Source organism: Ochlerotatus camptorhynchus, unplaced genomic scaffold (genome assembly GCF_037179485.1).
Source record: "Ochlerotatus camptorhynchus isolate MF236.1 unplaced genomic scaffold, CSIRO-AGI_Acam_v1.1 ptg000592l, whole genome shotgun sequence".
Taxonomy (NCBI): domain Eukaryota; kingdom Metazoa; phylum Arthropoda; class Insecta; order Diptera; family Culicidae; genus Ochlerotatus; species Ochlerotatus camptorhynchus.
The window spans coordinates 79609-105733 of record NW_027041072.1 but is presented as its reverse complement, the minus strand read 5'-3'; the positions used below and the strand labels follow the sequence as shown (position 1 = coordinate 105733).

The 26125-nt window shown below is 37.0% G+C and overlaps 1 protein-coding gene across 1 annotated transcript in view; it reads right to left on the bottom strand.

Annotated features, from left to right (window-relative positions):
* The window catches only part of Nep2 (Neprilysin 2), a 70719-nt gene extending 48889 nt beyond the window's left edge, over nt 1–21830 (bottom strand). Inside the window, exons 1-2 of the mRNA XM_065237111.1 lie at nt 21653–21830; nt 20689–20982 (exon numbers count right to left, since the gene is read on the bottom strand). Of these exons, the coding sequence (XP_065093183.1) occupies nt 20689–20720 (32 nt within the window). The 5' untranslated portion in view covers nt 20721–20982; nt 21653–21830. The remainder of the gene's footprint in view (nt 1–20688; nt 20983–21652) is intronic.
* Between the last annotated feature and the right edge of the window lie 4295 nt (nt 21831–26125).

Below are 26125 nucleotides of genomic sequence, written 5' to 3'. Positions count from 1 at the left end.
ATATTTTTTTTTCTTTGATCAGTTTACAACTTTTTAACGGTGTAAATTAGCATAAAATCGTTGAAATCTGATGTAATTAAAATATTCGGCAATATTAATGCACTACAGCATACTAATTAAAGATTAGGAACAGATTTTATCAAAACATTTCAAAATCTAAACGATTTGACCACCATTCTAAGCCATTCGTTCCACTTGAAGTCAGTAATGTAAATGGTTTCCCATAAATTAAGTCTTTCCTATATTGTCTACTGATACATACCGTAAAATACATATCATATAGATCAATCATAATACTGGAATATTTAGGCTATAATCTTCTTCCGTGATAACTTCTAAGAGGATTATTCAAGATCAGTGCGTCACAATATCAGCTTCAATCGACAAAATCGATGCCATGAAGAGACTGCTAGCTTTCTTTTTCTGTTGATACCGAGCAGCATCGTAGCATTCTGTCTCTCTTTCTCCCGTCGCTTCCTTCGCCTTTATTTCAAGCTACGGTGAAGCGGACGAGTGAAAGAGCGCTCGACTTTGATAGTTGCGTCTTTCGTGAAACACATCAGCCGAGGTTTCATAGAATATATGACGGAAAATGAAAATATATATTTAAAGCATTTCTCACGTGAAAACACATGAAGATTACACGTAATATGTTTAATTTATCATCCATCCACATATTTATCTAAAAAAGTAAAGAAAATGGAACATAACGCATATTAAACAAATTGACAGAGTAGGTGACAGAGTGTCGGTGAAAGGGATTGAAAGCAATACTGAGTCCTTAGTTTAGTGCATGTCGTGTTACTCCATCACTATTGAGAAATGATGAAGTATTCGATTTTAACCACTTCAAACTAGGGAACAACGAATAGAAGATTAGGAATCACATAGATGAAGACAACTAACTCATTTTTTTCCTTGTTTCAAGATCATCCTCGGTAGACAAAGCCGAGTCTTGTCACTATCAACAAGGCATAAAAAGTAACAAGGACTAAGATGTGTTCGTTGGATTACTAAAAAATCCTGTTCCCCTAGTTTGAAGTAGTCAGGACTAGGAATCGGTGGTAGATCTTACATCCCGTAACGTACCACGAAAAGGTGATCTACCCACGTTACGGGGCAGAATATGGAGTGAATCAGACCTGAAAAGCTTGGAATCACTTGAATATGAAGTGAATTAAACCCGAACAGTTTAGATCTACTTGAATGTGAAATGAATCAGACCTGAAAAATTTGAAATAACTTAAAACCGCAGTGAATTCAATCAAAAGTTTAAAAAATAAATAAATAAAGCGATTCAAAACTAATAATTCGTAGTGTTCCCCTACTAGAAGCAAAATGAACAATTAACCTTTTGAACGGAAAAAAAAATCTTTGAAATGATTATGATGTTAATGATGAAATGGATTAAAATTTGTATGACTTATTGTTTCAAGTTTTTAAAGCTTTAGTGTTCGATACAAATACAAAACTATCATATTCTTGTGAAGGATATGATTGATGTCTCTGAGCCTGGACCCCCTCCAAATTGGGGACCCTGGCTTTAGCTCACCATCATCCTACCGTTAATGCGGCACTGCAGTCAAGATAGACAATATTTTTCTAGTAAGCTTGTATTCCGTAGAGGTTTCAATCCTACTCACAATCATTTGTCCATCATTGCGTACTTTTGCCCCACGTTGCTCTACGGTGCTACTATTCAAGGTCAAAATCCTGATAAAAATACCTTCCCGGTTCTTCAGAGTGCGGGTGTTTATGTCGGATGTCTTACTTGCTCGGTTAAACTGGGGTTTGATTTTCAAACTACAGCGGTAATTAACGTTGGTAGTTACCGTACCTTATACTAATTGCAATTTTGATATTTTAAGTTCATTTGATTATTAATTAGTTTCGAAGTTAAAGGTCTACAGACATGATTATTCAACTGAAGATGCAGGGAGCATTGGTGTACTTTGTGCGAAGAAAATAATATGATCCATAAATCCTGGTTAGTATGTCGCAATTCAATATGCAGTATTGCCCGAGTTCTAATAGGAAAAAAACATCGGTTTCTAAATCAATTTAAAACTGACGTTAATTTCAATAGAGGTCTTTAAAAAAGTTCAAAATGTCCTATGAGTGCAAATAGCAGGATATACATCGTTTGAAAAGAATGAGGAATTCTAGATAAACTACTCATTTGAAAATATATTCACGTTTACCACTCATCCCAACGTTTCAGCATTTATTGTAGCCTTTTTCAACCTGCTGAAACGTTGACATGAACTGCAAACTAGTTCGAAATTATTTAGAATTTTGGACTTTTCCTTAGAGCTTGAAAAATCAAGACACAAAGTTTTATTGTGTAATAAAGAATGGAATAAAAAAAAATACAACACACCTTCACGCCAAACGCGGACAATCGATTACAAAACTATCAACCTAAAACAAAATAACAAAAAAGCCCCAAAAGCGACTAAGGAAATTGAATGGGCAAAACAAATTTCATGGCTTCTAAATCCACATCATTGCTCTTGGAGCAGAAAACAAAATTAATCATTCCATCTAGATAGGTATGTTGCGTCCGTTAGTTTTCGTGAATTCCAGTTTTCCGAAGTAGGCTGATCCGCTGTGAAAAAACCACAGCCAAATGCATGCCATATAAACGCACTGGTTACAGATTCCACCGTAAAACACCGATACATATTCCAAGCAGGTACGCACTGCTCTTGTAGGTCAATTATTATTACCGCCATTGATTTGCCGTTCGTTCTGCCCCACGGTGGAATAAATTAAGAATTTTAAGTCGCAGCACCGCGACTAAATTTTGTGGGTACCAATCGCATCAGATCATCGCTTTCCTTGATCGGCAATAAAAAGAGCAATTCCACTCGATTGACTTTTACGTACGGTTAGGTGGTACTGGAAAAGACAGAGGAAAAATAACACGAAATGTAAATAGCGGCAAAATAAGTAAATAAAAGTTCCAGTTCAATAACATTACCATACCGGCTGTATACTAAAAAAAAAAAATTAGAGAAACCCCCAGTTTGCGCTAATTGGCAACTTTGAAATACGAACCTTTGCTAATCCTGATCGCCCGGCAGCAATGGACTTTGAATGTCTCGTCCAGTAAGCTCGATACGTGGCATTGGCCTTGAAGAAGGTGCGTAATGCTTTGTTTTTATTTACACTTTGAAGCAAGCAAGCAAGCAGCAAATTGCCTTTTTTATTGTTGACGCTTTTTCATCGCGTCACTGGATTATATTTACTGTACCTACAGTTCAATCGCACCCCATCGTCCTTCTATAGCAGACTGTGCCTCGCCCTGTATGTCGCCGTCTTCGTCGCGAGTTTGCGAGGTGATACATTGACATCGACCGCTAAATGGATGATCGACAAGAATTGCGCTACCAGAAAATGCCATTATGAAATGTCTGGTCAGGAATACCAATACAGGTATCACCATAAGGCACCTGCTTACTCGAGCCAAGTCGATGACAAATGGAAATGTTAGCTCAAAAACGCAAATTGTTGCCATCCTTTCTGCAGTCCATCGGCGTACGCGGATATTAAACTGGGTGAACACTCTGTACCCTGTTGATACGGGAAGGGTGGACGAACGAGTGAGAGCGAACGAACGATGATGACAAGAATCGCTCCTATACTAACGACGCGGGGGTAACAAATTCGAACGTGACATGCAATATTGTAATTCAAGACCGCGGGAAAGCATTGAGCTTGCAAGGAATCAGTGTCAAGGAGCTACCTGCTGCTACTACTGCTCCTTTGTAAATTAACGACGAAACAGCTTTTTCCTTGATGCATTTACTGCGGTTGAAACGATGTGCTAGCTCAGTACGCTTGGAGTATTCACAAACTTATCGAGATGTCCTTTCCGATGGGTGGTACTACTTTTTGGTCAGATCATGACCTATAAAGGATACTGGCTGCATTCAAAATTACCTGATTTTTATCCAGAAGGGCAAAGGTAATCGCATAATGTACTGAAAAGAATAGTGTAGTAACCGTTTAAACCGCACAACCATTCTGATGCCCGGAGGTGAATATGTTACGAAATAATTACTGGCTGCCTTATCAGTAGATGTAACTAACCAGACTTATGAATAATCCATGATAAACCTGATAAAGTTTTCAATATAGTTCTTTTGGTATTATTTAAAAAATTTTAGTTGATCCTGAAAACCTGCAACCGGCTTTAAAGTAAATTGAAGGACTTTACATATTAATTCAAGAGGTCAGGGTAATCAGGAACGGTTTTGAAGATCTACTGTAGGTCTGATCAACCTGACTCATTGAGAGAATATCTGAAGAATTTCATTTAATTTTCTGATCAGTTGAGCATGTTTGACTGCCTACGGTATGTTATTGCCGTATCACCTTACAAAGAGAATCAACAGATGATGGGACTTGTTATTCATCCTCATTGTGTAAAAACGTGTGATCTACAACTTTCTAATAGGCAATACCAGCGCCGTCCGCGACTGCACTGGATTTGCCAGAGAATTTTAAATTTTGTATAGGAAAAAGGAAGAAGAATACAGTGACGGTGTCTTTAACCTTAAGGCTTTTTAGCAAATCCTGAGACCAGTTCCGAAATTACCGGAGTATTTGGAATACAATAAAAAGCTCAAAGACATTGCGATTTCATGTTCAGAACATATATATGTACCTTAACAAAATTAAAGTTTGCTATACCGAAACCTTAAATCATTACATGGAATTTATTCAGCATTTAACAAGCGGAAAATACCAATATGTATATATCATGATATAATTAATCTCATTTTCATATCCAGTGGTTCGTTTATTTTGTGAAGGAAAATAATAATTATGAAAGTTTTCCTAATGAAGTAAAATTTCTATTTATAACAAAAAAGAAAGGAGAAGTCACGAATGGATGTTATAATACATAAAAAATAATTGATATCGATTCAGAAGGAGAAGATGTAGATGATGATGATGATGAAGATGAAGAAAAGATCTGATTTTTTTTATTTGTATTACCGTTTCATTGCTAATAAAAAAAATCAAAACTGATTGATTCAATCCCAGTTGCGTTGCTAAATATGCGTGCCAATCAATCCTATTATATGGATTTGTTTTGATCATGTTATTTGAGAGTGGTGCTGGTGGAAGTTTAGTTTAAAGTGATTAATTCCTTCGAAATTAGTTAGCCAGTTTATGTTTATTTTAATTGGCATATATTTACGCCTGGAAACCTAAGAGAATCACAAGAAATTGCTAAATTGCCGTAACTACTTTTGACTGCAAACGTCAGGATGGTAAAATTTTCATCAATCTGGTGACTGCGTTAATTTTCAGTCAAAAGGCTTCAATCGGAGATGAACTAGTCCGGGGCTAAAAATCTCCTTAAAAAGATATAAAAAAAAGTTGAAAGGCTTAGTAGTTGTCATTCGCTCGCAGGCAAACAATTTTCCTATTTTTGGGTTTTATTTTCAAACTCCACCTCAAACTACATTGCATTGAGTTTTTTTTCCTTGATTCGTTTTCCGTCGATCTTGTTTTCCGTGCTGAGCACCAATGCTACCGACACCAGGAAGGCAGCTTCCACACCTGGATCCTACCTATCGACCCATCAATTCATGAACCGGGGACCAACGGCTTTACTTCCCATCCGAAGGAAGGCGTGATCAGAGATGTTATGCCTCAGAACATCCCGGCGGCGCCGACTGGGATTGAACCCAGGCCTGCTGGGGTAAGAGGTAATCACGCTACCACTACACCACCGGCGCCGCTACATTGCATTAATTTCTACATCAGTTTCTCAACACAAGCACGTTCTAAGAATATCAAATGAACCTATTTAAAATTATACGAGAAACCCACCTAACAGCTGTAGGAAGATGAATAGGGGCTTTTGTTCTTATCTCCGGAAGCGATACAATTCAATAGGGTTCTGCGTGAGTCTGGTTCTAACAAAATAAATCATCCTGATAAATGTGGGCTTCTTTAGTGGAACGCCTGTAGAATGAATGAGAGAAGGATTAGTAATTTCTATTTAATTCCATTACATTAATTGCTGTTACAAGTATTAGAACAAAACACTGAAGAATTTGGCACATTGTAAATAAAATAAACGTATCTGTCAAGGATAAGCATTTATTGTAGTGGAATTAAATGGAAATGACTAATCCTTCTCACATTATCAGGATTATTTATTTTGTTCCTTTAATCCTTCTCTCGTTCTTTATAAAATTAAACCTGTTACACTGAAATCGGTTCGGCCAGTCCGGAAAAAACTGAGTATTACCATAGAGGTATCTATAACCTGTAACACCTGCTGGTGTCCCGAAGAAACGTGCTCAACTTTTTGGCTCAGCTCTGGTACTCTCTTTGGTCCCAAGCTAATCGATGCACCCCTCGAAACATAGGAAAATCCACGAACCCCTCATTTTATCTGTTAAACTTTCATAGCGAATCATAACAAACATAGTGTAGTACTAGAATTTCGACTAGAATGGAGTTCGCTTATAGATTTACTTGAGACCAATAGGCTAGTCAAGTTGGGAGCCAATTTTAAATCGATAGTTTCCACCGGTTGGTATTACGGTTTTCTTGCAAAATGTTGGTCATATCTCCGGAACTAAATGTCCGATCGGCTAGAAATTTAATAGGATTTTATTGGAAATAGATACCAACAAAATGAAACCAGTTGCACTTGAATCGGTTGTGGCCATCGCCGAGAAAAGTGAGTGAGTATTACCAATGGTATTTACCATAGAAGTAACTCTAAGACCAGAAGTACACAGCAAAAAAATAATGTTGATATCAAGTCCGCATCGTGCTCTCTTGCCGTGCGGATCTATTTGCTTTTTGCTGAAGGAAGTGTTACTACTACCTAAAGCTACAACAAATTTAAACAGCACTTTTCAGTGCTCAACCTGTAAAAATTTTCTACCTTGTTCAACTCTTATTCCTCTTCGATCCTTGTTTGGACCCTACCCGAGGTAATCCTTCTTGGATATCGATTTGGAAAATTCCTCTTCGATCCTTCAGATTCTTATAGTAATCTGCTTGGAAGTCGATTTGGATAAAAATTTACTGCCGCCATGGCGCCTAAACGCAAAAGAAAGGGGCAAACTCTTGACCCCCCTTCTGATGAAATTAATTTGAGTAATCAATTTGATTTGCTCACGGATGATGAGAATGATCCATCATCCAAGAAAAATTCTAGTAAACTTTCCCGGCTTAATGCCAAGAAGGAAAAGATTCCCCCTATTGTGATAACCACTACCGATTTCCATGCTCTTCGCATGGAACTTTTGAATTTCGTGAAAGTTAAGTTTTCACTACAAATTGGACGTCGGGGTGAATGCCGTGTATTGGCTGAAACCTTGGACGGATTTAAATGTCTTCTCAAGTATCTTACTGAGAAGAAGCACAAATGTTTTACTTACGACACCAAAACTGAACGTGTGTTCAAGGTTGTCATGAAAGGACTGCCCAGTGGTGAATCCCTGGATCAGATCAAAGATGAACTGGCAAAATTACTTGGAGTTGTGCCACTCCAAGTAATCAAAATGAAAATGAAATCCCATCCTGGCGATTCGCGCAACGGGATTTCTAATGATTTTTATTTAGTTCACTTCAAGTCTAGTGAACTAAACAACCTTAAGGCCTTAGAAAAAGCTAGCCTTATGCTCCATGTCCGAGTGAAGTGGGAACACTTCAGGAAGACTGGAGGAAATTTCCAAAACCTCACCCAGTGCCGTAAGTGCCAGGGATGGGGTCACGGAACTAAAAATTGCTACATGCCAGCTAAATGCATGAATTGTGGTGATTCCTCTCACGCAAAGGACGACTGTCCTGTGAAGGAAGATCCTAAGAAATTTAAATGTTCAAATTGTGGTGAAAACCACAAATCCAATTTTTGGGAATGTAAGACTCGCAAAGCGATCCTACAATCTCGTTCTAACCGTCAGGTAGGAAACGCTCCACGTTTCCGACCAGGTACCTGTAGTACGAATGTAGAATTTGTTCCTCTGCTGTTAACAACGGTCAGCGAGGAACAAATTCTACATTCGTACCCGTAGGTACAAATATCTCCCCTGCTTCAAATGTTTCATCTGTACCTACTCCCCTCGCTGCTAACAATGTTCAGCGAGTTAATGGAGCTACCTATGCTGCTATTGCAACGGGTAGAAATCAAAATACTAACCAACGTTCTAACGGAAATTTTGACAATTTTGACTTAGGAAGCATTACTGCCCCCAAAATGGAATTTTTACAGAATTCATTAATTGACATGATTTCTGATATGCTTAAATCTAACTCCATGTTTGATGCTATTCAAACTGGAGTAAAATTTGCAAATAATATTGTCATGACTTTAAAATTCAGTAATGGATTTTAAAGCATTAAATATTGTAAATTGGAATGCTCGATCTCTTAAAGATTATGAAGACGAGCTATTTAACTTTTTGATAGTTCATAACGTGCATATTGCCGTTATAACTGAAACGTTCCTTAAACCTGCCCATAAGGTTAAGAAGGACGCAAATTACTTGATTTATAGAAATGATCGTCTTGATGGACCCTGTGGTGGCGTTGCCATCATTATTCATAGACGAATCAAACATAAAATTCTTTCTTCATTTGAAACCAAAGTTTTTGAAACTTTGGGAGTTTCTGTTGAAACAAAATTTGGACAACTTACGTTTATAGCTGCCTATTTGCCATTCCAATGCGTAGGCCAGCAAAAGAATTTTCTCAAGGGTGACCTCCAGAAACTTACCCGTCATAGGTCTAAATTCTTTATTATTGGTGATTTTAATGCAAAACACCGCTCATGGAATAATGCTCAAAGCAATTCCAATGGTAATATTCTGTTTGATGATTGTTCTGCAGGTTATTACACTATTCAATATCCAAACAGCGCAACATGCTTTTCTTCAGCAAGAAATCCCTCCACTATTGATTTGGTCTTAACTGATTCATGTCAACTTTGTAGCCAATTGGTTACCCATGCTGACTTCGGTTCTGATCACCTTCCAGTAACTTTTGAAATATCCCAAGAAATAATTTGTAATCCCAACAGCTCTACTTTCAATTACCATAGAGCTGATTGGGAGCAGTATCGAACATTTATGGAATATAACTTCGATCCAAACATTCCTTTGCAAACCAAAGATGAAATTAATTATGCTCTTGAATCTCTGACTACTTCTATAGTTGAAGCAAGAGCTGCCTCAGTACCAAAATGCGAGGTTAAATTCGATTCAATTATAATAGACGATGATCTTCAGCTCTTGATCCGTCTTAAAAATGTCCGTAGGAGACAATATCAAAGAACACGCGATCCTGCCATGAAAGTTATCTGGCGGGATTTGCAAAAACAAATTAAAAAGCGATTATCTGCCCTGAGGAACAAAACTTTTGAAAATAATATTTCTAAATTAGACCCGAGTTCCAAACCCTTTTGGAAACTCACAAAAATTTTGAAAAAACCTCAAAAGCCTATTCCAGCGCTTAAAGAAGGTGGTAAAATGTTGATCACAAATTTGGAAAAAGCTCAGAAACTTGCTAAGCAATTCGAGAGTTCCCATAATTTCAGTTTGGGTCTTACTAGTCCTATTGAGAATCAGGTTGCTCGGGATTTTCTGAATATTTTCTCTCGGGAAAATATTTTTGATGATTCCTGGGGGACTGATTTGGACGAAGTAAGGTCTATAACTAAAAATTTTCAAAATATGAAAGCTCCAGGTGATGATGGAATTTTCTATATCCTCATCAAAAAACTCCCAGAGAGTACCTTGTCTTTCTTGGTAAAATTATTTAACAGATGTTTCCATTTGGCATACTTTCCTGATAAATGGAAAAATGCAAAAGTTGTTCCAATTTTGAAGCCGGATAAAAATCCAGCTGAAGCTTCTAGCTACCGTCCAATAAGTTTGCTTTCTTCAATAAGTAAACTTTTTGAAAAGATAATTTTGAATAGAATGATGCTTCACATCAATACGAACTCAATTTTTGCAGATGAGCAGTTTGGATTTCGCCATGGGCATTCAACTACTCATCAACTCTTAAGAGTTAACAATTTAATTCGTTCAAACAAATCTGAAGGCCACTCAACTGGAGTTGCTCTTCTAGACATAGAAAAAGCATTCGACAGTGTTTGGCATGAAGGTTTGATTGCTAAATTGAAAAAGTTTAATTTTCCACTTTATATTATGAAATTAGTTCAAAATTATTTAACTGACAGAACTCTTCAAGTAAATTATCAAAATTCCAAATCTAATCGACTACCTGTTAGGGCAGGAGTTCCTCAGGGTAGCATTCTTGGGCCTATATTGTATAACATTTTCACTTCGGACCTCCCTGATTTGCCTCAGGGTTGCCACAAATCTTTGTTCGCTGATGACACAGGCATTTCCGCTAAAGGAAGAAGTCTTCGTGTTATTTGCAGCAGACTGCAGAAAAGTTTAGATATTTTCTCTTCTTATTTACAAAAATGGAAGATTTCTCCCAACGCTTCCAAAACTCAACTTATAATATTTCCACATAAGCCTAGAGCTTCGTTTTTGAAACCTAGTAGTAGTCACATAGTCACTATGAACGGAGTTCCAATTTCCTGGTCAAACCAAGTGAAATATCTTGGATTAATACTTGACCAAAAATTAACTTTTAAAGATCACATTGAGGGCATTCAAGCCAAATGTAACAAATATATTAAATGTTTGTATCCCCTAATAAAAATAACCATAAAAGAGAGCTTAACGACGTGTTCGGGGTATCATCCAAACCATTTGTGGGATAGATTACCCATCCGGGATACAGTTCTTTTATGGTATTTGTTTATTAGGGTCCTCTTATAAACAGGAAATCCAAACTTTGCCTGACGAATAAACTTCTAATATTTAAACAAGTTTTTAGACCGGCCATGCTTTACGCTGTGCCAATATGGTCTAGTTGCTGCACTACCAGGAAAAAAGCACTTCAAAGGATTCAGAACAAAATTCTGAAAATGATTTTGAAGTTGCCTCCCTGGTACAGTACAACCGAAGTACATAGAATTTCGAATGTTGAGACTTTAGCACAAATGTCCAACAAAATAATTAATAATTTCAGGCAAAAATCGTTGCAATCCTCAATTGCAACGATTAATTCCCTTTATACTTAGATAAGATTTAGTTTTAGTTTTTAGTTTTAAGATATCAATTGTTATACTGACATGCAGGTTAAAAAACCTGTTTAAAATACTGAATTGCCAAGACATGAACAATGTTAAAAAAAATAAGATATATATCATAACAATTAAGGCTGGTACGTTACTGCAGTAACTGGAGCACCTAGGTTAAAATGAAATGTAATTTATTTTGAATTTGGAACAAATAAAGAGTTAAAAAAAAAAAAAAAAAAAAAATGTTGATATCACATCAAAGTGGATGCACTACAATCATGTCGAAAATTTCATGTAATTTTTATGACCACATAAATAAACAAATGCAGTAAAAGCAGCGTAATGTCAGTTCATGCATTGTATTAATGATAATTTTGTCCTTTTTAGCAAGTAATATTACACCATATTTTCGACATGATTGTAGTGCATCCACTTTGACGTGATATCAAAATTATTTTTTTGCTGTGTAAATGACCACGAGTGACGATGAGTTATGTTGCGCGTACGCTTTTCTGTATCGGGTTTTTCGAAACTACACAGTTCGAAAAAGTAGTATAAATTTCTGTCACTATGATGCACATAAATGGAGCGTCACATATCATACAAATTCACATTACAGATCGTGTAATTTTTTTAAGTTTAATATACAAAGAACCACATGTAAAGGTATTTTGCTAAGATATATTAGTGAAAGTTCGATCATTGTTAGCAAAATTTCATTCCAACAACGTTTGTTATTTATGGGAACTTTATAACCTATCTAGATTTCGGATCGATCCTAAATCAAGAACCAGTTGACTGGTATTGGGAAAATCAGCTGCCCGTGCGCACTACGATGACCTTACTAAACGAAGTAGAATAAATTTAACTTTTCTGGACCGGTTTTCGACAACTACCAGTTTTGGTATTCGGACTGATTGGGGAATATAACTTGATTTATGATGCACATAAATGAAGCGTCACATATCATACAAATTCACATTACAGATCGTGTAAGTTTATGAGTAATTTAATGAAATATTCTAAATATTGCATGCAACCATCCATCTTTGTAAGCAATATTTCTTGCAAGTTGCTAGTTTACGTTAAAAGGAAGTTTACATGCTTCAATTCTAGCATGCATGGATATTTACATCACCATTAAAATTCATAATTTTTTGGTGTATAGTTTGATTTTTCAGTTTGCTTTGGTGCAGGGATTTGGCAACCATTTTTGCTTACTGAGCATAAGATCGTGGATTCAATCCCAGTCCCCTTTGGATTACTGAGAGATTTTAAAAGATTGCATTAGTTTTCAATGTGGATCCAGATCCATAGCCCCACATTACCTGCACAGCAAAAAAAATAATTTTGATATCACATCAAAGTGGATGCACTACAATCATGTCGAAAATTTCATGTAATTTTTATGACCACATAAATAAACAAATGCAGTAAAAGCAGCGTAATGTCAGTTCATGCATTGTATTAATGATAATTTTGTCCTTTTTAGCAAGTAATATTACACCATATTTTCGACATGATTGTAGTGCATCCACTTTGACGTGATATCAAAATTATTTTTTTGCTGTGTGTGACATAAAATTCGTTAATAAAAGGTGTGAATTAAACATCGGCCATATCAATGATCTTAAAATACACACACTGAAATTATATCCTTTTCTCTTAGCTTCCAACTGTAAAACTTTAATTTTACAGGGCGTAAAACTGTTTGATTATTTACGTTTGATATAAATTACATCTCGTGAAAAATCAGCAAAAATTCATGGAAAATTATATGACAATCCTGATGAAACATTTACTTGTTTATAAATCATCTCGAACACAGTAGAGTTAAACACATAAATAAATGGGTTCAATTCTCCGATCTTTGTTGTTATCGCAAAAGAAAAACTTGCACGGTTGATTGCATAACCAATCGCTGGAATTCACCTGTATTGCCGTTTCTTCTTTGGCGTCGATCGCCACCGCGCACACGGGGCGGCATTCACCGCCGTCGTGATCTGTGGTGTTGAACAAATTACTAATTCTCAACCTATTTGAGTTTGAACCACAAATACGCACGAAGCTTTCATCATGAGCCATACACAAGCTGTGCGCCGGTTTTGTGTCCAGCTGTGTATGATGATGGACCGGACCACGGAGGACGGTCACACTATCGACCGAAACCAGTTCCGTGACCGATCCGATGCTATGCTGTAGGTTAGTTATATACATATATGTGCTCATCTGCAGCAATCTTCTCTGACAGCGACATGTTTGGACGGACTACATAGATCGTCTGTATAGGCATTTTGGCTACCTGCAAGTTTCCTTAGAAGCCGCTTTACTACCGTTTGAACGCATAAAGAATTAGGTTTTCCCAGAAGAGAGAAAAACATGCTTCATTGACGAGTTCAGTTTGCAACTGTTATATGTTTAGATGTTGGTTGGTATTTAATTTTTCGAATCAATAAAATTACAAGATTCGAATGCAAATTTACAAAAATGTGCTAGTCTGTTTCTTGAAAATATTTTAATATACAAAGAACCGCATGTAAAGGTATTTTGCTAAGATATATTAGTGAAAGTTCGATCATTGTTAGCAAAATTTCATTCCAACAACGTTTGTGATTTATGGGAACTTTATCACCTATCTAGATTTCGGATCGATCCTAAATCAAGAACCAGTTGACTGGTATTCGGAAAATCAGCTGCCCGTTCGCACTACGATGACCTTTATAAACGAAGTAGAATAAATTTAACTTTTCTGGACCGGTTTTTGACAACTACCAGCTTTGGTATTCGGACTGATATTACAGTGTTACCCAAGTAGCATAATTATGTTGCGAAAAGTTGCAGCAACCTGTTTATGACTAAAATTTGTACTAGGGCTACTAGGATAATTATGCAATCTAATAATCAATTGTGATAATTTTGATAATGAAATAGTTGTAAATGAATTTCTGTCTGTCTGTCTGACCCTTATAGACTCTTAAACTACTGAACCGATCGGCGTTTGTATGCAGGGGTTTTTTGGTTCCCAGAAAGGTTCTTTTGATTGTTTGAGACCCCTTGCTTGTTTTAGTCGGCGCATAAACTCAAGCTAATATTGAATCCCAAGGGCACAGTCAGCTAGAAACCATATAAATGAAATCAAAATTCAAAAAAATCGGGGTGTCCAGCTTTTTCCGGAAAACTTCAGTTGAAGTTTTCTGGTTTTCCTGGATATCATGTATTTTGAAAATTCATAACTCATGAACCAAGCATCGTAGAACAAATGTATTATAATTAAATGATAAGGAAATTATTTCATATAAAATATAATTTGCAAAATGTTTTCCACCAACATTTTCACGATCAAGGAAAATCACAATGAAAAGCAGGAAAATCCATTTACTGAATGAAACAAGTTTTTCAACTATCTTTTTCAAGCTTAGAAAAAAAAACTTTTCACTGGTGCTGGTGCTATTAACAAAAAACTTACTGTCAGGAAAATTTTATTTCAAGTTTTCCAATTTTCCCGATTACTTTTAAAATTTATAACTCAAAAAATGGTAAGAGATACCACTCTGAAATTTTTACCGGTGATATATAAGAAACTTTCAAGATTTTTTTTTAGGAATATCTTCGTTACTTGGAAAATGATTTTATTTTTATCGGTATCGTAATGCACTTAGTATCAGCTGATCGTTAATCTGTACAATTAATTTATTATTAAATATTACGTCTACTTTGCATTATAATAAATATGTGTAATGATTCCAAGCGATACTAAAAGACCATTGTAAACGTAAAATTTACAAGGTTAACTTTTACAAAAGGAGTTTTTTTTTCAGGTATCTAAATATAACGGGTGATACCCAAAAAATGAGAATAGCTTTAACTCTCTCATACCAAACAACAAATGTCCATGAAAAATGGAAATCAATGCTCTCTCTCTCTCTCCACAAAATGTTAGAATTTTTTATTCTATTTTTTAAATGCTCATTTGTGTTCAAAATGGCATCAAACCAAGAAGCACTTCGTGAGCGCATCGTACAGTACTTCAAAACACACTAAAATCGTGGGAAAAAAGTTTTCGGTGAATCATTTCAAATCAGAGAATGTACCAATTTCTACTGTTTATCGTATTCTGGCATCCTTGACCACACTTCGGAAGAGAAGTAGCCAGCCAAAATAATGAACAAAAAGGACTGCAATCGCTACACAATACGTTCAACAACAAAGATTAAATCAAGTGCACGCAACCTCACATCTGTAAAACGTTGAAAAGGGTAGGAATAGTTTGTCAAAAGAAATTAAGAGCTCCAGAATACATCGATCAACAAATTTCGAAAGTTGAAACCCAATGCCGTTGGATGGCAATAAATTACTCAGGAAAATATCTCGTTTTGGCTGATGCAAATTACTTTCGTCTCTCAAAATCTCGCATTCCTGTACAACATCTCCAAAAGTAAGATTCAAGTTCAATCACAAGTTTGAACAGAAAGTGAAGAAGTGTACCAAAATCAATGTTTGAAGAAAATATGACGCAGACGGAAACTACGTGTTTTGGCCGGATAAAGCATCATCGCATTATGCTATGAAAATACTAACCTTCTTGGAAAATCAAAATATCCCGTATGTACCAGCAAACCAACCAACTTGCCTCAGTGTCGCCCAATTGATTTTTTTTTAAATGTGAGGTCTTTGGTGTACAAAAACAATTCGAGGTCCAAGAATTGCTACCAGCTGATAAACCGAATCAAAAGTTGCATTCGTAAAATCGATTCAAATGCTGTACAACGCTCATGTTCTCACTTCATGACAAAGATACGTCAAACAACTGATTTCCCCGAAAGCCTTTGTGTTGCTGAGTTTAGCGACTGCCCCCCCCCCCTGCCCCCATCTGGCTACGCCTATGACCGCCATTTATGCGGTGGATGGTACCGTCAATCATAAACTAGTTATCTACTGAAAATCACCTGAAATGGTTGAAGGACACCCACCGTATAAAGTCTGGTCCACTTAGAATCAGGACACTTTATTTATTCTATAGCAGCGACTCTTGTGGTCGGATTTGGAATGTTTGTAACAGCGATTTGTTTTAAAAATACACGTTTTTCAGTGGTGACAGTTTCAACTCGATACGTGCAGCATTAAAAAATTTGAGCTACATAGATGGAAGACGAGAAAAGAAAATTGATCCTGCACACCCACGTCGAAAACCCGACGTGGTCAATTCGAAATATCGCGAAAAAGTTGAAAATTTCCGATTTCAGACAGGTTCCCCGACTTAGACATGAATGCACTATGCAAGTGTAAAATGTCTCTAATAATAAAAAAAAAAAACAGGTTCCCCGACAAAAGTTGTCACTGGCCACAGCACGATGTCCTCAGTAAATTCAAGTTTGTTTTTGCATATAAATTCGCCTGGAAACTGATGATCTGGCAAGGAATTTGCAGCTGCGGACTCAAAACTAAGCTTTTCATCACCAACAAAACTATAGACTCGAAGCTATATAAGCAAGAGTGCCTGAAGAAATGTACACTACCTTTCATTAAGGCTCACAAAGGTCCAGTGATGTTCTGGCCAGATTCGGCAAGCTGCCACCACAGCCAGGAGGTGTTACAGTGGTACCACGACAATAAGGTGGATTTCGTCGACAAGGATATCAATCCACCCAACTGCCCGTAAATCCATCCAATCGAAAAGTATTGAGCAATTATCAAGCGGAAGTTAAAGAAAACTGAAATAATGACTCAGGACGCTGCACAGATGGCTCGACGTTGGAAAAAAAATGGCCACTGAGATTGACCTGTCCAGTGTGCGTCAGATGATAGCAGGAATTCCGATGAAGGAATTTCGCATTTTTTTTATGAAAGAACTATAAAATACCTTAATTTTGATTAAATTACAATCTTCATCACAAATCAATCCCGAGAAACACCTGGTTTTATGTGTCTGGATTCTAAGTAGACCAGGCTTTAAATGGCGGGATTACTATATTATTTTACAGAAGAGATGCAGTACTGAAAAATTTCGCCCCAGGTAGGAGACACACATACATAATTCAAAGAGCTTCCTTATGTTCACGATATGCTCACCTAACATTTTTCCTCAATGGGAGTTTAAAAGATTGTTTACGAAAAAACATAAACAAACCACTGCAATCTGTCAAATTCCTATACCTCATCAATAATAATAAGTAAGATTCCCTTAAAAAAATATAAAAAATTAACCGGATTTGTAAGGAATCACCGCATGAACAGATTCTGCAGTGTGGTTGTCGGAAGACTTTTCAAATAATTGTGTAAACTTAAACTTAGCCAATTTTATGAAGTAAATACATTGCCAGCAATACATTATAACAAAAAATTATATTATGAAGATTTTGAAAAAAAAAAAATCATTCTGGAAAGTTGCTGGTTCACTACAGGTGTGTTAATTCGGTAATGTCGGTAATGGGGTCGGCAATAGAGCTCGTCAGCTTCCAAATCCGAAGCAAAACACATCCAATACCTTTCTTTATCTATCAATCCCACTTACTTTGAACCACATTTGGATACTTTGACTATATGTTTAGTATTACTTCTGCGTGAAGTCAACGATTTACATAGTTGAAGATGCTAATTTCAAATAACAGACTGTAGTGGTAATTTTTATACAATAGATGGAGTAGATGAAAGTATAGAGTTGATAGTTCCGTTAGAGTACGGCAGTGTGAAAATTGCATATAGATAGTAGAATAGAAAGCTAGGACAACTTTTAAGCAAGGTACAAATTGGTTTTTTCATATCTCTTTACCAAACTCCCCCTTTAGAGAGGGATGGTGAGGGGTGTCCCCCCGCCACCACTGGCAAAAAGAGATGAAAGCCGACCGCTCAAGTACCAACGATGTGTTTGAAACAGTTCTACCGATTTTTACCGCACTTCAGTTGTTATTTGAAGGAAGGCATCCAGTCGTAGGTTTGGAAATTGCAACTATTGTTTACCCCTACCACGATATGTGCTCCTGTCATCGTCGACTTGACGATCTCGAGGGGACACGGGTGGGGTAGGTGCTGCTACTGTACCTTTCGACCAATGACAGTAATTGATGGTATGCTCCCATCCAGAGTTATGTACTTTGACTATATGTTTAGTATTACTTCTGCGTGAAGTCAACGATTTACATAGTTGAAGATGCTAATTTCAAATAACAGACTGTAGTGGTAATTTTTATACGATAGATGGAGTAGATGAAGGTATAGAGTTGATAGTTCCGTTAGAGTACGGCAGTGTGAAAATTGCATATAGATAGTAGAATAGCACCATCCCTCTCCAAAGGGGGAGTTTGGTAAAGAGAGATGAAAAAACCGATTTGTACCTTCCTTAAAAGTTGTCCTAGCTCGCTATTCTAGGTCATAGGTTATTTTAACCAAAATTTTGACAAGAACTCCAAACGAATTTAGGAATGTGTTCCAAGGGAATTGCGAGTAGAACTCCTTTGCCATCTGAATCTGAAGTTCCAGAAGAATTCTTAAGAGAATATCGATTTTATGATAAAATTCAAAAAGGAGATCACTAATTGTAATTGTAATTTAATTAGTCATACGTCATCCTGGTGGATGAACCAGGTAGTAGTATTAGTTATTAGTAGAAACCAGTAACGCTGGTAGATCACTTTTTCGTGGTGCATTACTGGTATAAGATCTACCACTAAACCCTAGTCCTGACAACTTCAAACTGGATAATTTTAATTTGTTGATTGTATTATTATTTTAATTTTCTATTTATTTTACAGAATATTTAAATTGTGCGTATGGTAGACGGGCTCCGGGTCGTTTGCAGCCATTTCTGAACCAAGTGACGTATGCTTGATCCGGTTCGAAAGACATTGTTAACTGCTTTTGGGGATGTCACTTCATGTTAATAGCTTCTTGTAACCGATAATGAACGATCGTCTTAGCTTGTTGGTATTTAAGGGGCACGATGGCCTTAGAGTGACCGTTTTTGCTTACTAAACAGAAGATCATGGGTTAGCACCCAAGCCCCTTTACATTACTGAGTTGATAGGGTCGCGTCATTTGCTTACCAGGCTTTAAAAGATCGCATCACTTTCCAATGTAAACCCAGTTCTAATTCACCCTTCCCACTAACAAAAACATTCTTCCCGTGACAACGGGTTTCGAAATAACAATCCTTTCCCTCCCCGATGGCCGTAAGGCGCCGTTATTGATCTAAAAAATAATATTAATAAAGATTCACCGGATTTTACACACTGAGAATGGATCGCCAATCCCAAGCTCCATTCATATGGTTCTTTGTGCAAATTTCGATAAATCTGTTCAATTACGGAGTAGCAACTACTGCTATTTATGGTCGTCAATGCTCATGCTCATGCTCAGAATTCCAAGGTAGGTCACTTGCAAATTCTCATTACAGCTAAAATGCTATTTTCAGAGTTATACAACTATGATATATAATAATAACAATTGTTATATGTAAGATGCAAGAAGAGGACGTAAAGTTTGTGTATTTACATAAAACCTGTCAATTTTGCGTTCAGAGGGCCACAATTAGCGATTTTAGCTGTAATGTGTAATCGCGATGAATGAGCAATCAACGTGGCACTCTGAAAGCGAAATTGACAGGTTTTGTGTGTCAAACTTCACCTCCTCTTCCTGCATCTTACAAATAAAAGATATCATTATAATATTTAATAGTTTCATAATTCCGAATAATAGCATTTTTGCTGTAATGAGCAATTGCAAGCTTGGGTCAAACTCAGAGCTTTTGAGGAGCTTTTTTAAGAGAATTTCATCAGAATATTGAGATCAATTTCAATGGAAATTTAAGATAAACTTCAACGGGTAAACTGGATATGGAATGAAAGTAACCATCCGAAGCAAAGTAGCTTCGACTCAAGTGGTTATTCTTCTTCTACCTGTCTTTGACCCTCTTAAACGAGCAACTTAGTGTTCTTGATGCACTTCCACAATTATTAATTGAGAGCTTTCTATGCCAACCAATGCATGAATTTGTAGTCGGGGAAGTCGAGTGTGGTGAGGATGTTAATTCTTTAAAATATTAAGGTACATACAATCTCTGTTCCAGTTAAGTTAAGCCGCCGTTTTCACGTGATTTTGAACTATTAAATCAGAACTTTTTCATTCATAAAGTGCCTCAATCTACAGCAGATTGCTTAAATGCGTACTCTTCATCCGGTGTAATCATTAAAATAATAACACATCTCAAATGGCAGAGATTTTACATACATTAGGAACTGGTTTATTCCCGACGAAGCTTGTAATGATGCAAAAATTGTTGACAGCAAGCAATTAAATCATCCAGCAGTTTGCTGTAGGAAGATATTTAGACTGATGGTCAGAGATAGCTTAAGCTCAGTTAAAACTGTATATACATCCATCCCATTTCGTTCGGCGATCTTCCCTACCATCACACCTTATCAGAACTGTGTACGTTCACCAATTACCTTCCATATGAATATGAATAAGCGAGTATGAATATGAATGCGATTAAAATAAAACACAAGCAATGAAAGCCGGCTCAAAGCCAGGTCAGGCCGAGATATACGTACTTGATTACGGTTTGCATTGTTGTGCTGGTCATATCGGCACGGGAAAAGAGAAACCCACCGCAGCCGATCAACTATGTACTGGCGGTTACTTAATACACGGATTCACTCACTAATAACTTGGGTTTGTTTTCTTTTTCTCGGCTTTTGAATGGGTAATTTTCAGTTGCTTAAACAATGCTAATTTCTATTCATTCAATCTATTCCACTTCACTACCGCCGCTTCCTTCTCTTACACGGAACAGAAATTGATTTCGCAAGCTTCCCTTCCTTTTGCCTACATCATCTATGGGTTTCCTGTAAAAAGTCAATCAAAATTCTGCCTTAATAATTCGTATAACACTATCAATTTCACGCACTTCGTCGGCAAATAATTCAGTGTTTAGCGATCGCTAGGATGGCAGACAGAGAAAGTATAACACATGCGATATTACTGCTCATTAAAATCGTACTTTGCCATCTGCAGTGAGCGCCAGTTAGGTCTAGCTATTGATTTAAAAAATGCCTCGTGCTAATCAGTAATCAAATCACTGTCAACACGCAATCATTGTGCCCGAGTGGATGAGCCGGAACATTATAAGTACACTGATTTTCAACTGAAAAACGCTCGACCGTTGTGGAAGTTCCAACAATTGGCCAATGGTCACCCCGCTGAAGACCCACTGAAAGACGTTATGATCATACACATAGCTTTAAACCGTGGATTTCACACTTTTTTTTATTTTCTTCTCCCAAACGTCTTTCTCGTTGAATGACTTTCGAATTCTGCACGCCAGTTCACACGATCTTTCCTCAGGGTCTTCGGCCGGGTTATCTGCGTATAATACGTACAATAATTGTCTCGATTCTCGTCTCTTCACGAATTTTGTACCAAAATAATCGCGTATTTGTCCTATACTACAATCACATTTTTTATTCAACACAACCAGCTGATCGACGAAAGCACCTATGACCCTATATTAAATACCTCGCTAGTGAGAGTTATGCGATGAGAGTGCACTTCCGAAAGTAACAGACAGCTTCAGAGTGAGATTAGCCTATACGGCAAGCTCAAAGTGATAAATCGCGACAATCAATGGGACGACGACGAAAAAAAAGCTCGACCGTCTAGTGGGTCGGCTACGGAAGAACTAAACATTCACGTTGGCTGTTGCACAGTTTTATACCACGCGCACCATCAGGCATCACTTTGCTCGCGACCAGCAGCAACAGACATAAGAGCAGCGATGATGATGACGACGACGACCGACGACGACCAAGTGTGTAAAAAGCCCATGAACTAGCAAATGGTGCGTTTGTTCGCTGGATTGTGGTTCACTCATTTTCTCTGGTGGGTGCGCTCATTTTCTCATCTCAACGGTGTGATCTTTCCCGGATCGGAAAAACGTGCTTGGTACACTTCCTGATCCTGGATATAAATCTCATGGGAGCTAGCAAATTTAGCAATACCTACACTTTGGACTACTTATTTACTAAGACGACTTGCTTTTAAAAAATATATATTTTACATAGGGTAGAGAACTACTTTATACCTTGGGCGCTTATACCGCCCATTTCCGTCCTCAAATATATCAATGATTTAAACGTGAACGAATCAATCATACGATACGATAGTTTAATTAAAAATCTACAAAACAAAGTCTATAAGAACCCATAATATGAATATTTACATCCATTCTTTTCAAAAACAAAAGAAGCGCTCCTTTCCATTTTTTTTTCTGCCTTCATCCGTATGCCAAAGTGAATCCAATGAAGTTTCAATGTGTTTGGACAGAATTGAAACTCGTAGGGGAAATGTTGGCTTCGGCAATACCTTGACCTATTATCGTCAGGGGGGTAAACAACGTCCTTGAGAGCTCAATTTTGGCATAGGGATACATTGTGTTTCAGAGCATCTATTGGCCAAATTTGAGTGCTCTAGGACTTTGTTTACCCCCTGACGATAATAGGTTAAGGTATTGCCGAAGTCAACATTTCCCCTATGACGGAATTGGAATCAAGAAGCAGTGTTAGATTTTTAACAATATCTCAACTATGTGTGACTCTTTTTCAAATCTAACGGTACGTATGGAAAGGTACATACATTAAGAAGTTATCTATGGTATAATCATTCCATAACGGCGCCGGTGGTGCAGTGGTAAGCGTGATTACCTCTCACCCCAGCAGGCCTGGGATCAATCCCAGTCGGCGCCGCCGAGATGTTCTGAGGCATAACATCTCTGATCACGGGAAGTAAAGCCGTTGGTCCCCGGCTCATGAGTTGATGGGTCGATAGGTAGGATCCAGGTGTGGGAGCTGCCTCCCTGGCGTCGGTAACATTGGTGCTCAGCACGGAAAACAAGATCGACGGAAAACAAAGCAAAAGAAAAAAAAAAGAATCATTCCAATTTTTTTTTGTTTTTCCAAAAAAGTGTGGGTTGTGCTTAATATGACGGAAATATTAGAACATAACCAACCAGTGAGAAATTTCAATGTGAATTTAACATAGTTTTCAAATGATCTCATAATTGGAAATTGTACAACAAAATTACATGAACCTTACGTGTGCAATGGAATGTATACGATAACTCACAGATAATTTATTATGTTTTGTGATATTCAGATAAAAATTATTAATTTTGTTATTGGAAAAATATTATGTGCGTTACCAATAGAAACTATGTGAACACTTTTTTTCAGTGAATGCAAGGCTCTATCTGAATTATCGTACATACATTTTTGTACGCGAAAAAAGTTGAGACCTCCTTGTTTATTTTGATACCGGAATTTACTGCCACAAGCTTAGTTAAATTTTAGCTAAACAAATAGTCAATTTTTGGAACTACAAAAATCGCTGCACGAAATAGTTGTGAAAAAGCTATAAAAAACACATTTGAAAATTAAATCGTAGGGTAGGTGTACCAGTTATGGCCATACGTTCCTATTATGGTGTGTTCCAGTTATGGCCTATGGAATTCCCATAGGCCATAATTGGAACACACCATAATAGGAACGTATGCCATAACTGGTACATCTACCCTACGTGTTACCCCGTTGGCCTCAGTGCTGACACGAAATACAAAGAACCAGTGCGTTGAAGTTAAAATGCAATTAAAAATACTTTATGTAATTAATGCGTTTTGAAGTAGTATTGACAGTAATTAAAATTAACTATCCGTACTTAATGTAATTAAAAAGTATAGAGTTCTCTACCACCGTTAGTATTAGTGAGCAGTTTCACTTATACATGCGTTTTACTGGTTGAAAATAAAAAACAAACCGCTGTCAAGTCGAACACTTTGACAGCTGATTTCGTGGTTGAAAATAATAAACAAATCGATTTTACACGCCTGTAATTAATGGACTTAAAAAGTAGTTAATGTTCTACACAGTGTAGTTAATGTAATTAATATATTACTTGCTCGTTTTTGCGTAAAATAATCAATATTTATTTTACTTGTAATTACCTTTGAAAGTTTTTTTTTCAAGTTTTTTTTTGATCTGAAAATTAACCCAGTTTGGTTAGAAGTTTCGAAGCTAACGCATGTCCACAGGCCTAATAGAAAGATAGGCAGAAAAAGTGTATCATGAAGAATGGTTGCATGCAGGGTTGCTTCAACTCATTTGCTATAGATGAGTGATTTTCGGAGTTTTGAATTCGTTAGATGTTGTAATGGAGATTTGTGTTGTTGGATGCGGGAGGAGATTGGAGGGCGGGTGTTTGACGCATAGAGCCTGTCAATTTCGCTTTCAGAGTTATGATTCGTGAGCGCTCGCGATTCGTAGAATCGTTGATTGTGACTGCAAGTGGATTTGACGGGTTTTGTGTGTCGGACGCTTGCTTTTTGGCCTCTTCTTGTGTCTAACATGTGCAGAGTATCATTATAACGTCTAATGGTTTTGAGATTCCTGGTGGCGTGAAATATATTTGTGAGAATATCTTTTTGAGATTTTAGCAGTCACGTTTTGTTTGTAGTTTATATTTTATTTATTTCATGTAATTATCGTAAATAATAGTTATTCAAAGCGCTGTGGATTATAAGATGCTCGATGACCCTCGAGGGATCGATTTTGCTTACTGAGCAGAAAATCATGGATTTAACCCCAAGCTCTTCCACAGCACAATAAATCGCCAAAATCATTTGTATATTTGATATTGAACATTAACCTCGGAAACTATTTGCATATCAAGCGAAAACGTAGTCCTGTATTGTCGCGAAGCGTTATGGTTCTGAGATGCTCGATGACCCTGGAGGGATCGTTTTTGTTTACTGAGCAGAAAATCATGGGTTTAATCCCAAGCTCTCCATCATGACTCTTAAAATTCATTATCACTAAACAAAATTAATATGTTCTTTCGATAGCCGGCTATCGAGAGATTAAATAAACAACAAATAAACAATACATACTTTTGGTTGCATCGCCAACTTGAGGTGAATCCTAACCGAATACCCTACCCAACCATCCAACTCCGTAGCACTTATGAGGGTGTCACTAAGTCGGTGGCCTCTCGTTAATTAAGTACTACATCAACATTTCCTTCCCTGTCCCTAGTTATGGTAAAGATGGGCGTGGCCGAGAATAGCGACAGTCATGCTTCTGTTACTCTTGTTTAGATTGGAACCAATGTTTACTCCTCAGCATTATTCCTGAAAGTAGTCTAACTGAGAATTTCAGAAGAGACGTGAGTGTCGCTAGTATCCAATCTACGAAGTATATCATAACAACGCTAACGCTAACGCTAACACGGTGTAGTTAATGTAATTAAAGCAGTAGTTAATGGAATTAATTTAATTACAGTAGTTGCCTACGTCGGAGTTAAAGGTTATTGCGTGCCCCTCGGTTAATTGTTCGAAATTCAACATATATTGTTTTTTCCAAGTTCAATGACATTCATGCGAATTTTACTATATATTACATTTGATGAAGATCACTTGACCACTATGTTAGGATAGACCACTTGATCACAATGGAGCATTTCCTAATCTAATCTTATCTAATCTAACACCAACACAGCCAGTTCATGAAAGCATCCTGGAAAATGCTAGATATAGGGTAGATGTACCAGTTATGGCATACGTTCCTATTATGGTGTGTTCCAATTATGGCCTATGGGAATTCCATAGGCCATAACTGGAACACACCATAATAGGAACGTATGGCCATAACTGGTACACCTACCCTACCTTCATAATTTTTCTTGTCTAATTGGTAGGGTAGATGCACCAGTTATGGCTATACGTTTCTATTATGATGTGTTCCAAATATGGCATATAGGAATTCCATAGGCCATAACTGGAACACACCATAATAGGAACGTATAGCCATAACTGGTACACCTACTCTATATGTTGCACATTATAGATGCGAAAAATATATTAAAACAGCTCAGAATTTAAGGGGCAAGATGATTCAGAAACATTGGGCCTGTTAAATGCTTCATAATCCAATAAATGGATGA